Here is a 17,012-nt window from a genome sequence, read left to right as displayed (position 1 = left end):
TCTTCCCTTCCATACTATTTATAACCTAATTGTACTATTTATAGAAACAATTTCGTACTAATTATAGAGTTGCCCTAATTTCCCTTTCTACTATTAGTTATTATTAATTTATTATTACTCCACTTTACCAAAAAAATTATTATTATTAAGTTCTAAGATACGAACTGACTAAATAGATACAAGACGAAATAAGTTTACTGATTAAATTAGAAGCAAGGTACAGATAGAACAATAAATTACTGATAATAGGTAAGTAGGTAACTGATATGATACCTACCTGACACTTAAGCTAGTAAATTAGTGGCACTAGTTAAATTGATACAAGATGAGAGAATTTACTCTGATTTACTGACATAAAAGTATAAAACCATCAACAGAGTAAGACTCTTGTGAGCAAAATAATTTACTAACTACAGCATCACCATCTTTTGACAGACTACAACAACATAACTAAACAAAAAACAATCAAATATTAAAAAGACAACATCAAACCCGATCTACCGATCGATTCGAGAAAGCGACTGAGATCTCTAGACATTACAACATTGGACTTCAACTCCTTGGTCAAATTCATGGCCAGTATATTTGGTACCAGACACTTCCCTTGGGCAGACAAGTGCTCTTGAACATTGGTTGAACCAAGCAACACACGCATGTACTCTTCGACCATTAACGGAACCTCCCTTGCCTAATTTAAGATAATAAGAGAATTTTTTTTAATTCCCAGCAATGTCCCAGGATCCCTTTAATTTAAATTAGTTGTATTTTCTAAGCTTCATTGTCTTTTGCCCGAGCATCCAACAGTAAGTTCCATCTGGAGAATAGCCCCAAGGAAAACTTCCAGGTACTTAAGTACCATATAAACTCTGGTATCATGCCAAATACCGAGTTTCGTGTCAACCGTTGCAAGAAGAGTAATCTAGCGCAAAAAATTTAAAAATTGTTTTTGACCATTCAATAAACTAAAGACAATATTGGGAAATTAAACATAATCAGTTATACTTTTTTTATAACAAATATTATAAATAGAATGTGAGATAGAAATGTTTCATATTTAGCCAATTATGATTCTCTGGATATAATGTTAGATGTATAATTACAATATTATCCCTATCAGAAAATTTTCCTATTAAATAATAACCATCCGATCAAATCAATAATGACTGATTATAATTTGTTTGTGTACTGAAGACCCACTCAAAAGTAAAATTAACAAAATAAAAAATAACAGAACTACCTCCTTCAAATTCATCATAGCAAGGATCCCAACCTGTGCTTGCAAAAATTTGATATACTTAAAAGAGGCCAGAAGCATCTCAGCTGTGTTTATTCGGGTCCCACCCGGAATCAGCTTTGTCAATTCTTGGGTCTTTTCACTTATCTTCTTTCTCCTAACTCTTGCTGCTACACTCTGCTCCGATGTGCACTTGAATGCAGGTAATACAATCCCCTGCGCTGTACCAGTACAGGGCCTGACTGGCAAACCAGTGTTTTTGTTCTGGAAATTTACTTGGTTGGTCAAGCAAGCAGTACTGAAGTTGACGTTGCAAGTCTGTTGGTACTTCAGGAAAGGGCTGGGGGCAAATTCGGCATTTGCATGGCAGGAATTTTGGGCATTTGTGCTGTAGAAATCTTGGTGCAGAGAGTGGATGCAAGGGGTTGTTAAGGGGGAGGAGTTGATAGTCAGTACTTGTGCGGGCTTGGGCTCTGCATATTGATTGGTTATTGGTTTCAGGTTTAAGAGAGAAGCAATGTCGAATTCGGGGGCCTCGAGTGGGTCGGAAATGATGCCCATTAGAGAATCTGTTAAACTTAATCGTGGATCACATGAACCCGGTGATGGATCCCTGTTTGAGGAGTAATTTAATGCCATTGAAGTAGACTCGCAATATCTTGATCCTGAAAGAATTTTAACAAAATTAATAAGAAATATGGAAAACAATGAACGGATGCATTACTACCTTATCTTTATTTCCTGGAAACATTGTAAAATTCCTAATTCGCTCATCTTCTTATAGTTTATTTTAATTAATCACTCTACATCAGCAATTTACTTCCAAATAATCTAAACTCTGAAGAGAAGATATTAGTTAGCATAAAAGTTAGGTGATCTGATTATGATAATTCAGAAACACTACCTTAAATTAATAGAAGCTTCGTTGCTGAAGCAATAGTGATGAAACAAATCCTATCAAGGGGCAAAGATAAAAACCTATCAAACTGATGCAATTAATTTTTTTTGAATATATTAAACCTGTTGAACTGTTGACTGGAATACGTAACTAAGACAGAGTAAGCATCGCAAGAAAGAGAAAGAGACGTACCTTTTGGAGGGAGGGAGAGAAAAAGAGAGTATCTTTTCAGCAGTGTAGAGAGAGACTTGCTCGCTAAACTGTTATTTGATCTCTCTCCTTTTCTTTCTGGAAAAAACAGTTGCCGAATCGCTCTCTCTATCTATATATATGATGAGGGACTAGTGTTGAAGTATTTGCTTAGTAATTGTCTCTGCTAATTATATCAACTGATGGCGGTAATGCACCTCCCGCAAAATACGCGGGTAAAGATTTTAACAGAGGAGTTTTAACTTGATACAATAATGCAGCGCACAAATCACATGCAACGCTTTTTAGTTCTGTAGTCCTTGCTCTGCATAAAGTCAGAACTATTCTGTTAAAATCTTTACCCAAAATACGCCTCCCACCTCTCCACTTTCTCTAATCGCCACGTCCTATGTGATTCTATTTGTGTTGACAATGCTGCACCAGGTCGTGCATGGGACCATTTACAAATGTACATAGACCCGCTATATTTACCACATGATAATGGAACTGCGTTCTTTGGTAACAATCAGTGCTAAAGAATTCGAATTCTTTTTTTTTTTTCAGAAAAGTCCTTAGGCATAAAGAATTCGAATTCACATCGACGAGGAAATCTTTTACAATTAGTGTATCTGGACCGTTCCTTTAACTTTGCACGCATCTCAAAGTCCAATAATACCTTTGCGCTAGCCCGACTCAAAGCAGCTGAGATCTTCAATCGTAAACGGTTTAAAGTGAGGAAAATTTTCTACAGTATCTGAGAGGATACAGACTTTAAAACACACATTTAATTTTTTTTAAATTGATAGACAACTTTGTCCGAATTTTTATTTTAGAAATTATATAAAATTAATATAAGATATTAGATAGATTGCATTCATATTTCGAACTATAGAAGGAACTGAATTTTTATATTATTTTATATTAGTTTTATATTATTTTCTATAATTCCTTAATTATTTCCTACAGCTGCTATTATTTTTGTTCTTTCTTTGATAGCAAGTTTCTTAATGACTCTTTTTTAATTATCTGAACTTTTCAAATGAAAAGAGCATTTTGTCTTTTTAAAAAAAAAACTAAACTTTTCTAATTTGTTCTTCTCTTTTCCGAAAAATTAACTAAACTTATCTAATTTCCTTCAATTTTCTCAGTTTTACCGGAACAACACCTTTTCTATCTCAAAATTCTCTCAAATAATTCAAAATTAGCAAACAATCTCTGTTTCTACATTGAATGTACAAGACACTTAGGTACCTTGATTTTGCTAAAACATTATCCACATTCTTAAGTGTATTATGTAATTTTCTGATGGCTTTTGTTCCATGAACTTTTTAGGTTCTTTTTGTGAATTAATTACGCCTTACAATTTTATCTCTATTTTTAAAATTCAAATACTCAATTCAAACCACTAAATATGATCTTTATATATATTTTTTAATGTTTTTACTATCTAAAAATTTTAGATAGGGAGAATATCACATGATCTAACAATTCTATATCATTCATAAGCAATGAAAGAATGTAAAAATTTAGTCAGCAAGAAAACAAATTTGTATCTTCTGCATTAACGGAACTTGCGTTAATAATCTGAATTGTTTGATTGAGATCCACACTAATATTAAAGGGCCCTGTGCGATATAGGCGTATGCCGAATTGGCTCCGATCCTGATCAAATGGCTGAGATGCAATAAACTAAGAAAATTCTTTTTTGAGTTAATGCAGAATATGACTCTAAAAAAACATATTTGCATATGTAGATCATATTTGAACGATTCATATCGACAGTTTGTTCTCCTTCTATTTCTTTAGTTATGAAATGCAATTATTATGGACAGATTTAAAGTCTAATCTGGGTGGCTAGCTACTCTTGTGAATTTTAGCCTCCTTATAGAATAAAATCTTTGAAGGTTCCTTATAAAATAAAAAAATACATTATATTAACTTTCAATCTCAATTTTCTAATTCCGTTCCTGACAATTAGTGTACTTTTTGAGTTTGTACTTGAGGTTTTTTTTTTTTTCCCTTTGTAACCTTGTATGCAGAGATACATGCAACAGTATATATAATGGAGTCTTTAGTTTTTCTCTCAAGAGATGAAGAGAGTACGCTTATAATGTTAATTACGTACATAATTTGGCATTGTCCATTACTGATGTTGTATAGCTTTAACGTGTGTATTAATTAAAGAGGCCAAATAAATGTAAGTACGATGAGTTAAAATATATTTCTCTAAAAGGACTCGAGGTAAGTGAACTTTGCTTGGATGTTTTATTATTTTTTCTAGATATGTAATTTTAGAGATATATGCAGTACTACGCCGAGGTTGAGTTTTTTGCCCTTGCCATGAGCATGGATAATTTCCTCTTAAAAGAGTACAGCTTTCAGTTGCTATAAAGAGGACAGATATATATCCCTGTTTAAAGCCTTGGAGACCTTAAGTTCTTATTGAGGTATCTAACTCAGTTCTGTATTTCGATATATATACGGCACCGTGTGTGTGTGTGTGTGTTTTATATCTGTTTACATGGTTTAGTACAATACAGTATAATTTTACTCTTTGATCTTTCCTTGGAGTGGACTTACTGATTGGTCGAAGCTGATAGTGAAATGTTAATATTTGGAGTTACAATTTGCGCAATAAACACAAAAAAGGCTTCTTAACTTGTAGTTCGAGTAGCAGTAGGGTGTTCTTAAGTTCACCAAGTTCTTTGGTGAATTCAAGTCTAAAACCTGTCAAATCGGTTTCAAATGACGAACCTGAACCGTTGAAACCCGTCTATCTTACGAGTGATGCGTCTTCATGTAAAAAAAAAAAAAATAATTTTGCATAGACTCAAAAGGTCAAAAAACGTTAAAAAAATTAATGCATTAAAATTAATTTATTAACCTTCTAATTTTGACTGCTTAACTTTATACTAAATTAATTCGAATGTTTAAAATTTTCACATATAGACGCATCACTTGTAAGATAAGTGAGTTTCAATGGTTCAGATTCGTTATTTTAAGCCGATTTGACAGATTTTAGACTTGACTTCAGTTAAAATTAATCATGTTTTTTTATTTGTTCACAATATTGCATTTTTTTTTAATCTTTTTGCACTTGCAGATTTGTTTCGATATTCATTAATTATCCTGTTCTGCCCTCTCTGCTTACACAGTGAAAATAAGCTCAGAGAGAGTTGATATTGAATCAGAGTAGAAACAAATTAATTTAATCAACATGCTGCAAGCATTTCAATAGTATTTATTATATTTAATCAAATAACCAGTAAGTTTGTATTTATATCGGTCCTACCTGATAAGAACTGCTTACTCCGTGCAGCTTATTTATTTATTTTTAGCTTGATCTGGTTTAGTAAAACTAAAAGTTGTTGGTTTATTAACTTTTTGTGGAAATTTTTTTTGTTCTCTACCAAAACATTTAGTCTCGGAAATTTTTATTTATACCCTTTAAAAAAAAACACCCTACATTATGGGGAATTTCGTATTTACTCAGGCCGCTAAGTCAATCTGCGGCCCATTTATGGAGGGGAAGGGGGGCATATTGGCTTATAGGTCCATCAAAATTTGAATATATTTAATATTGCAGTGCATTTTTTAGGTTGTGGGAACCTCTAAGTAAATTTGCCCCCCCCCCAATATTGTGGGGTGTTTTGGTTTATTTATTTTTTATTATGGTGTAAATAAAAATTTCGACATTTAGTCTAGTCTGTCTAATTTTTTAAATTCCTTTTGCTAGAACTAAGATATAACTCTAATTTCAGAAAGTTTATCCTACTTCTCTTTCATTTTGTTGTGACCAAAGGTCAATTTACCAGTTAGCTGATTATGCATTAATAATTTGGTTTGATGTGGTCATGCATATTTTCTTTGCTCTCGTCTCTAGACCAAAATCGCCAAGGCCAGTGAACAATATTTTGGGAAATCTCTAATTATGAAATGTTAGTCATGAGAATACCATAATTAGGAGAGCAATCAATTCCAAGTTCAAACTCTTCCGGAGAGTTAGCAAGTCTTAAACAAAATCATGCAATTTAATTTTAAGTGCATGTCTATGAGAAATGTATAGGAAATAACTTTTGTTACGATAAAGTTATTGTTGACCTTTCCTTTTGCCAAAGGGTTGTGTACATCAAATGTTGTTTTTAATTTCTGGAACAAAATGGTAAAAAACTAAACTCTAATTTTGGTCTACGTATATCGTTGTATATTGCTGTATATATTAACATAAAATTGTACGTACACTAAGGTTTCACACTGTCTAAGATTTGTTTCTAATTAATGCCATCATAATTTTTTTTTTCCAACTGGATGCGAATCTGCATAACACGTAAGGTATTTTGGTCTTTAAAATATATTTTTAATATTTAATATAACATGCTAAACTTTTTTAGTTAACACTATTTCTTTTAATTATTACATCTTACTTCATGATACTACCAAACGCCAATACTTTAAAATTGAACTAAATGATTTAACTTTTACTTAACTCTACTTCACTTGACCAAATGGAAGTACTTCGTAATAAAAACTGATTGCAGTAGTATCTGCATAAAACCTTATAGCAATTAAGAATAATAATATTGAGCTGTCCAGACAGATGCAAGCAAGCAATTTAGGCGAACATGAGTTTAATTAAAATTGAGCGCGCTTTAGTTTAGTACTTGGCCCTGGCACAAAAATGAACACATGAATATTTACAAAATACATCGTGCCTATATGATACTAGCATGTTTGTTGCTTGCTTTAGTTATATAATTTTTTTTTTATGGGAAGCTTGGTATAAATTAACAGCTCTTTATGATTACATTGGTAATAACCAGCAAAAGGGGTATCTGGGTCTTACATGAAGAGACCATCAGAAGAAAAATAAATATGGGACTGTAATGTTTCTAGTACTAGCTTGTAGCCTAAACTATGGTAACCAAATTTGATCTCAATGAGCTCTTTAAGTACCTGTAACCTAAACTTGTGATAACATATTTTGCTTTTAATGATGCCTTTCCTACATCTTTCATACCAGAAAAAATATGTCAAATTATTACAATCTCATAGAACAAATCAGGATAGCGTCTGAAGCAATTACCCTTTTTAGTATCATCTAGAGATAAATAAAAACTAAGTAAAATCAAAATGGTCTTCATCCCATTAAAAAGAAAGAACATAATAAACCCGTGTAGCTGGATCAAAATTGCTACTCACAAAATAATCAGCAAAATCGTCTTACCAATCAAATAATAGATTGGATTGACTGAGATGGAAAGTTAAAGAAAACCCTCAAGGGCAGGATAACCCTTTACAATCACTAGATCAGTTTGTCTTTATTCAAATGAATAATCCTATAGTAAAATATATCGCAACTGGCATCATGCTGCGGCCAATTGCTTGTCTTCATGGTGGTCATCAAGCCTGAGAATCTGAAGTAGCTTCGGCCATGACTCTGGGATTCCGCCTGGCAAATCAAATTCTAGAAGTTTCCCTTGTCTTCTGTAGAACTCCTCAACTGGTAGGCTCTGCAAAGAGTAGATACCACCAAAATTAGTTTCATGTATACCATATAATGGTGGCCTCATGTACATGTTTGTCATATCTAATTAACTTATCCTATTAAACATACACAATTTCTCAGCATTTTTTTTGTGTAGGAGTGCACATATGAGCAAATAAGCATACACATGTGCTGCCAGGCAAGCAGCACACAGAATTATTGTACCTGTCCCGTGCTGTCCGCTACAGTACAGTAACTAACCACTACAGCAACTCATGTAAGACAATGGGAGAAAAGGATAAAAGAGATAAAATCTCTTAGAAGTGCTAGAGCAATACCATGTCATTATAAATACGGAGGCGTGCCTTGACGACCTCTTCGGTATCATCAGCCCGTGTGATGAGCTTAGGCATGCACTGGGAAGGTGGCAGGAGAGGGGGCATGTACATGTCAGGCTGGCCATTCTGCCCCTTGGCATCTATGCAAGCAAGGTTGAAGTTCTTGCCGCACTGGTTACAGATGCGCCTTCCCAGGCACTTCTCCACCAGCACGTCTTCTCTCAGCTTCAGGTTCACTACCAGATCAATGTCCATTACTCCATCTATGATTTCCTATAAAGATCAAAAGTTAATTACTGAAATTTATATTTTGCCAAGGCCACCTTAGTCTGTTCATTATTATATAGTTCAGAATTCTCACAACAGATCAAACACCTTATTGCAAATAAAATCCAACTGTCAGTTAATCAGATAGTAAAGATATACGCCATTAATATGCCCAATTTACCCCCAGCTTTTATAAGCTAACACTCGAAAACAAGCAGATTCACATACAGAATCACCTTTGTAAGAAATTGGTCGTCATGATTGATATTTGGGATTTTCTTTGAACAAGAGATCTTTAAAACATACTGGAATAAATGCCTGGAAAAACCCTGTATTATTGACAAGAGGTTGAAAGTACTTACAGCTTGTCTGACTGTACGGGGAAAACCATCGAGAATGAACCCTGATTCACCCTTTTCTTCCCCTTTACTGAGTCGCTTGGTCAACAATTCTACAATAATTTCATCAGATACCAACTTGCCTTGGTTAACTATTTCGGCGAGCTGAAATACAAAGAAATTTAATTATCAATCAGCTAATCAAAAGATATGAACAAAATGTTTCTTCAACCAATCACATTTTATATAAAATCTCTGTTCTGGTTTTCCTTGATTGTTCTCTTTTTAACTTTAAATAAATATCAGTAAAAACTTCTCTGGAAATTCAAATGATATCTCAATAAGCTTAAAAGAGCCAAACTTGTACTTCCAATTACTGAATTTTACTGGAACCACACTAACAAGCTGGTTCCATTTTTCTCATCTACAATACACCGTTACAACAAGCTTTTTATTTTTCCATCTTCCTTGTTTGTTCTCTTTTACTTATTTCGATATCAGTACAAGCTTCCTCAAAATTAAAATAGTTAAATCAAAACCGTAATAAGTTTGCAAGAGCCAAACTTTTACTGAATTTCACTGAAACAACATTAACAAACAAGATCCATTTTTCTCATTCATCATAGAACGTCAGAACAAGCTAATTTTAAAGGATCCATTCCTTTAAAACTTACCTTCAGTGAGAGAGGCCCAGACGAGGCGAGCTCCTCTCGAACGAGATCACCAGTTGCAATATGGGGTACGCCTAGCAGTTGCGAAAGGCGACTGGCGTAGGTCCCTTTGCCTACTCCGGGGCAACCCAAGAAGACCCACTGGACATTCCTATCCTCCCTTCCCTTCCTCGGTGGGGAAGGCGCTAACCGCGCCGCCAGACCCGCTGGAAACCCGGTCTTGGGCTCGGATGCGAGCGTTGACAGCGAGATCCTGGCCGTTGATCCGGAGGTCACGGCAGATCTGAGGAGTCTGGTTAATGCTGCCATGAGAGGGGAGGGGAGGGACAGTCGCGTGAGGAAAGAGTTTTACTTTTCTGGCAGCTGATATTCAGATTTCGGCGGATAGTTCGGAGAGGGAAGAGTATAGAGATCACGGATACATCTTCACCTGTTTTTCACTTAATAGCAGGGACTTGTTATCAAATAATAACTGTTAGATTTTTTTTTTGAAAGTATAATAACCGTTAGATTGGATTCAGCGATCTGATATATCCCGTACTTTCTAAATCGGACGGATATTATATGAATTACTTCACCACTGTTATTATGTAATAATATCAGTAGACATAGACTCAGACTTTACGAGAAGGTGCATTTTTTTTTACGAGAAGGTGCATTGGTGTTTCGCTTGATGATACGATTTCCCGTAACCTTCATGGAGTTCAATTCTGTGTAGCATTAGACTGACATTGTCGGTTCTCAATATCGCTGCTCCTTGCTTTCGGTTCAGCGGGGTCAAAGAGTAATGATTCAGAAATAAATCGAGTATTATTTGATTTTTTTTTTAATTATTCGGATAAGAGATATTAGTTCGATAAGAGAGCAAAAACTAAAACAAAAATAACAAAAAAAAAAGTTCAAAAAGAATTCATGAAATTTGCGAATAATTCGGCGTTCGATTCTCTATCACCAAAAAACGATTAGTCACGAATCTTGTGACTATACAATAGTTGTTGTCTTGTTGATGTAAATGACCCGCTACATGCGTTGCTTCTCCTTTTGACTTCTGATCAAGACCTGATGAGCAACTTTGTAGGGTACTACAGACCGGTCTAGGGCATATACTACTAAGTATGGAACAGAATATTCTGTTGGAAATTTTTCACTAACATGAAATTGGAAACTCACTGATACGCCGACTCCTGACTCACCGATAAGTCGATAACAGCACATTGCTGAAACTAGAGTAAGTTCGATTTGGTTTGATTCGTTTACAGCCCTATCCGGAACGGATCAGAGCCCATCAGAACAGGTACTTGGTGCTGTCTGCTTATTCTCAGAAATTAAAAGGTACTTCTTATGAATCTACTTGCTTTCTATTGTGACACTAACATGTTCACTGTCCGGACCGATTTTTTTTTAAAATACCCTCAGAAAATAAAAAAATATATGTAGATTTCAAATATTTTGAAATCTGTCCAGACTGCCTCACAATGGAGCGGTTTGCTTTAATACCTGACCGCCTCACAGTGGAGCAGTTTGCTATTTTTTTTTTTTTTTTTTTTTTACTTTTTTAGAGGTGTTTAGTGTATAAAGAATGAATATTTTACATATATATATATTTTGTATATAGACACTAATAGTAATTTGGTATCACTTATTTTATAATTTTTTTTCTCTCATTCTGAATACTCATATTATTTGATTTTGTAAATAGAATATATAACAAATAAAATATACGTGTAAAACTAGAGCTGAACCTTATATATTATATAGAATCCATGTAAGTTTTTAAAGCCATTTTGTGTCAGTTTTCATAAATCATAAAAAATAATAAGAAAGGGAACGACTAATAGTATCCCCTCCCCATTCTGTCCCCCACACTAAAAGGCAAAAAAAGTACAACGGGGGACTACTAGCTGATGCGCACGTGGTAACTACCGCCAATGAGCAGGGTTAACGCGATTTTATTCATCGTCAAAACGTATAGTATTCATACTTATTATCTATAATATTCGTCATATGTAAACACAAACTAGAGGAAATCATTAATCTTGGGGACCAGTAACGATCAGGGGGACCGCTGATGACGTCTGACAGCCTAGATTGGGGAACACAACTGTCCGAAAGCGATATTTGCCAAGATTGGGGACCACTACAGCGAATCTATACAATGAAGTATTCATATCTAACAAATGAAGTATTCATATGTTGACAATATAAAGTATTCATATCTAACTAATGAAATATTCATACATGTGTAAAATAATTTATACAATTCAAAATCAGACACCTCTTCTGGGACATTTCTTTCAAGACCTCTTCAATTCACTTAAAGTATTTTTTTATAGTAAGTATTTACACATGACACTAACACTATTCATACTTAAAGGTGTGAAGTATTCATATCTAACAAATAATGAAGTATTTATTGTTATACTAAGTGCACCTCTAATTGCTCAAAAACTGAAATTAAATTGCAATTGAAAGTTTCTTTAGCTAAGTGCTGTTGCTTTTGATGCTATGTGAGCATGTTTTTGTTGTTAGACCTCCAATGTGGCTTTTCTTGCTCTGTGAGCATTTTTATCATTTCGGTACATGTATGTCATTTTCATAGTACTTGTATATACCTTTTGTAAGCTGTTACTGGCTTCTTTTTTAGAGTTGGTACCAGCATAACATCTATTTGTTTCAATGGAAACTGGTGGGTTCTTTCCCCACTTTATTAAAAAAAAATTACAATTGAAGGTAAATAGATGAGTTTAGAGAAATTTGACACGCGGGATGTTAACAGAGTTCGGCAAAACAAAGGCCTACGTCTCCGGGGCTTCCCAACCTCAAGTGGTGCGCCTTTCTATTACCCAATACGAAAGGATTGCAACTTGTGAACCGTTGAGCCCTTACACACCAAGCGTGAAGTCAAACGGCCGACTCAAAGAGATAAGAACAAGGTCTCTTATTTCAAGCTACTCAAGAGAAACGCTCAATAGATCACTCTAACCTAATCTAATTTGAGATTAGTGAAGTGGATTTGAGGTTATTTGAGAGATTTTGAAGTTTTAAGCTCTCACAACAATGGAGTAAGCTAAGCTCTCAGAAAATAACTTTTTAGAAGATTAGGGCCGGCTGAGATCATTTGGGAAGAAAGTCCAATTCCCTATTTATAGAGTCAGCTCAAAACTGAGCTAATTGTGCTAAAACGTTACAACATTTTCGCAAAACGTTGTAATGTTTTCCCTTTGCAATTTTTAGAAAATCTTGATAAAAAACATAATGTTACATAACGTTACATAAAACGTTACAATGTTTTGCTCCAAAACGTTACCCCGTTGATCCAAAACGTTACATAACGTTTTGCTCTGTAAAATCTTGATAAAAAACAGGAATTGTTTGAAGCTCAGATTTAATTAAAACGTTACAACATTTTGTGAAAATGTTATAACGTTTATAATTTGAATTTTAGCTTTAATACAGCTGTACTTATCATTCTGACAATTTCTAAATCGTTACAACGTTTTAAGTTGTTTCTGTACAGCTGTGCTTCATCAGTTCTGACAATCCTAAAATGTTATAATGTTTTACAAAAGCGTTATAACGTTTTAGGGTGTTTCTGAGTTTGATCAAGCTGTTACTTCAGCATTTCTGACAATCCTAAAACGTTATAACGTTTTACAAAAGCATTATAACGTTTTAAGGTGTTTCTGAGTTTGATCAAGCTGTTACTTCAGTGTTTCTGATAGATTTAAAATGTTACAACGCTTTCTATAAACGTTACTAACATTTTACCTCTGTTAAAACAGCCTCAAACTTACTTTACCAAGTGCAAAGTATTACAATTTACATTCTTGACAAATATCTTCATGATTTCTTCTGTCCAAGCATTCTACATTGCAATTTCAATTCTTCTTGAACCTACATAATCTTAAAGTAGAAGAAATCATAAAATTCAATAATTGTATGTTTTTGCAAATTAGTCAAATAGATGAAAAAGATTATTGTACGAACAACATTTATAACTAATTAATGTAGATATGAAGTATTCATATCTAACAACATGAAGTATGCATATCAAACTAATGAAGTATCCATATCTAACTAATGAAGTATTCATATCTTGCACTCTGACAACCTTCACTAGGCTAGCATGGACCCCCTCCGACAGTGCACCACGCTCTCCTCATCGGATCTCGATGATGCACCACGCTGAGAAAGAGAAGAGGCAGAGGTTGTGAAGGCCATGAAGAGGTGGAGCCCGTGAAGAATGCAAATTTTTTTTTGTTTATCGGGAGAGAGAGAGGGGTCAAGACAGTTAGAAATAATGACTAGAATGGGGGGACAGTTACCATAGGTAGTTAATGGCCAGTAGGGCTGTTAAGGGACTAGAATGGGGGGGGGGGGGGATCATTACTCAATAAGAAATTTCAAAAATAGCAAAAATAGCAAAAATTGGTATTTTACAAGTTCATTATGAAAGTTTTGATGCTTAGATAACAATGAATAAAACAAAATTTTTATTCGACTCAAAACAAACGATCTAGTTATTGTAAGTGCAAGAAACAATCTTAATTAGCCTAATCAAGAATGGAATAACATAATACCTTGGATTTGATCTCAAAATCAAATCAAGAAGAGTTGTCTTGCTTAGCAACTTCTTATTCCCTTTCTCCTTCAATGGTGGTTGTGCTTTAGCCCCTCAAATGACGAGCCTCCTTAGGTATCCACCGAGAGATTAAAGAAATACTTGTATCTCTAAGGCTAGTAAGAGATTAACAAGTAGAACCTTAATCCTAGTTTAACCCTCTTCTTAATTTCTGAAAACTTATTAGAGGATTTCTAGATCTCAACACATGAGAAAAATTGGAAGAGAGGAGAAAAGAGCAAATTTCGGCCAAGATATCTTTCACAGAATTTCTGACCTTTCGGTACTAAAATCCTTATATCTTTTTCTAGGTAACTCCAAACGACTTGAAATCTTCACCATTGGATTCTAGACTCCAAGGGCTACAGATTACATAGGTTATGCATCCAGAATGATTAGTATTTGCCCTTTCAAATTCCAGTTCAAAGTTACCTAAAAAATCTGTCCAGAAATTTCTTTGCTCTTTAATGAGATTGATTAGATTTAATGACATATTTAAATATTCCTTAAATCATGCCATTACTAATCAATTCTCCCCAGCATATATTTGGGCTTTGGGCTTAAACATATTAATCATATTAATATTTAATTAAGTCCACAATCCCATACATTAAAAGAGGCCAACATATAAATTAATATTTCATGTTAATTTATATGCATCTCTCATGTGTCAAAAGTTATTTAAAATATGTCACACATACTTTAAATATTACTAGGATTATTTTATAACATCTCCATGTTATAAAATTGTTCATACATTAATAACATATAATTTGTACAAATTAATTATAACTTCTTATAATTAACATAGTACATATTATATACATATCACATATGCTTTATTAATATATTTTTTTTTAATCTTTCATATGGTGTGACCCTATGGGATCCCATCATTATGGCAATAGAATTAAACATTTTAATTCCATAAATCAATGATACAACTAGCCATGGTATATTGATTACCCAAATGACGTGGATGAAAAAGCACAATGCAAAGTCACGATCCCTGTAACATTAAAAATGTTGTTGTGTCAATTCCTTGCCACATGATATCCAAATAATCGTAAGGTAGGAATGTGTCATCCTTACCAATTATTCTTTCTTGATTTCCTGAAGTTTAATTATGATATGATTATCATATAATCATATTGCATGCACATAATATAAACTTTATCAAGGGGCCTAGAGATATCATCACTTATATTAACATATAAGGGACAATGGTTTCTTGATACGAATCGTTCTCCCGCATAAGTTATATGCACTGCAGTAACTGCCTTTATAACTCCTAGTTAAAGAGAGCGTTGGACAGTACCAACAATACACATCCCTTATGTAAGAAAAATAAATATCTCAACCAAAGAATTCTAGACACAACGAAATATCAATGACACAGAACACAATCCATATGATATTTCATTATTGGGTCTGTCCAGTGCCATACATCTCCATGTATGCACATGTGTGATTAGATCGATAACTCCTTATCGTATAACCTATAGAACATGGCCATCATCTAATCACCACACTTATCTTATATGGTCAACCAGTGTACCTTTGCTGATTGCCAAGATAAGGAACATTTAAGAGTAAACAAATTTATTAATTGTGAAGTTCTACAATTTAAGTCATCAACTCAAATGATCCACTAATATGAATACTCAAGGTACAAAATGATAAAATCATTCATTAATAAACTAAATATATCATAGATATGATCTGGGTCTAGGACACTAACACTAACACATTATATAACCAATTTATTGAGCTACTTAGATCGAAGTTTGAAGTTCATACGATAGGTTTTTAACTTACCATTATTTTTCAAACTTCAATTGCAGTTTTGAGGTCACAAACGGTTTTTTTTTTTTGCAATTATGAGTGTGCAGGACATTTTGTAATAAGCCACAGTTTATCTTCAAAATCTATATCCTCCTCCTCCCAAGTTTTCCGAAAAGTGGTCGAACCCTCAAAAAAAGTTTCCTACACAGTTATAGTCAGTCAAAGTTCGGCCAAAGTTCAGTCAAAGTTAGTTCCCTCTCAAAACTGCAATTGAAGTTTGTGAAAAATAACGGTATATAAAAAAAACCTATTGTATACATTTTAAATTTCAATCTAAGTAGCTCTTTAAATTGGTTATATAATAAACTTGTAAGATACCAATTTTTATTAGTTTTGGAATTATATTACTATTTTTATGATTTATGAAAGATGACACAAAATATGTTAAAATAAAAAAAAATTGTCAATATTTTATGAAAGAGAACAAGAGTATATTTTCTTGTTACATGAGTTCCACACATATATATTTTATTTGTCATGTATTCTATTTACAAAATCATAGAATATGAGTATAAAAGAGAGACAAAAAAAAAGAAGAAGAAAAAATCATAAAAGTAAAATTATTGTTGGTGTCTATATATAAAACATTCATTCTTTATACACTAATGATCTAAAGAAAGAAAAATGGCAAACCATCACACTGTAGAGCAATCAGCTATTGAAGCAAACAACCCTTCTCACTTTAAAAAGAACAAATTTCAAAATATTTTAAATCTGAGAATATTTTTGTTATTTTTTATTTTCTAAGGGTATTTAAAAAAAATCGGTCGTGCGAATCGCTGACTTCCCTTCTTACTTTTAGCTCCTTTCTTTTAGAAAAAGCTCCTCTTTTTTTCTTTTCTAATTTGTCATTCTTAACTTTTTATTTTTTTTAGATAGTATTTGTATCTTAAAGTATATGATTTAATTATTTGGCAATTATTTGTTTTGTGTTTGTATTTGAATTCATATTCATAGATTATTTCATTCTGTATTTGTTTAAGACGAATTTGATTTTAATTTTTAACATCCGTTTACTATCTGTATTCATATTCATATCTGTTCATTAAAATATGAATATGAATTTGATATTATCATTATCTGCTCCACGTTCACTCCGTTTTCACCTTACAGATTGAAACTATGC

At 33.4% G+C, this 17,012-nt stretch overlaps 2 protein-coding genes across 2 annotated transcripts; both read right to left on the bottom strand.

Moving 5' to 3' along the window:
* Positions 1–426: 426 nt before the first annotated feature.
* On the bottom strand, positions 427–1,891 carry LOC144551854 (uncharacterized). The gene is made up of 3 exons (XM_078299951.1): positions 1,238–1,891; positions 782–919; positions 427–688 (listed from the first exon to the last, which is right to left on the bottom strand). The coding sequence occupies exons 1-3, from the start codon at positions 1,871–1,873 to the stop codon at positions 473–475; spliced, it is 990 nt and encodes a 329-aa protein (XP_078156077.1). The 5' UTR covers positions 1,874–1,891; the 3' UTR covers positions 427–472.
* Positions 1,892–7,300: 5,409 nt separating this feature from the next.
* On the bottom strand, positions 7,301–9,847 carry ADK (adenosine kinase). Its single transcript, XM_078299407.1, has 4 exons — positions 9,424–9,847; positions 8,774–8,914; positions 8,145–8,417; positions 7,301–7,831 (listed from the first exon to the last, which is right to left on the bottom strand). Exons 1-4 carry the CDS (start codon positions 9,727–9,729, stop codon positions 7,685–7,687), a joined length of 867 nt encoding a protein of 288 aa, XP_078155533.1. The 5' UTR covers positions 9,730–9,847; the 3' UTR covers positions 7,301–7,684.
* Positions 9,848–17,012: the final 7,165 nt, after the last annotated feature.

Source organism: Carex rostrata, chromosome 3, assembly GCF_964058835.1.
Source record: "Carex rostrata chromosome 3, lpCarRost1.2, whole genome shotgun sequence".
NCBI classification, from domain to species: Eukaryota; Viridiplantae; Streptophyta; class Magnoliopsida; order Poales; family Cyperaceae; genus Carex; species Carex rostrata.
Note: the sequence above shows the minus strand (reverse complement) of the source record. Positions and strands in the feature narration are given on the sequence as shown.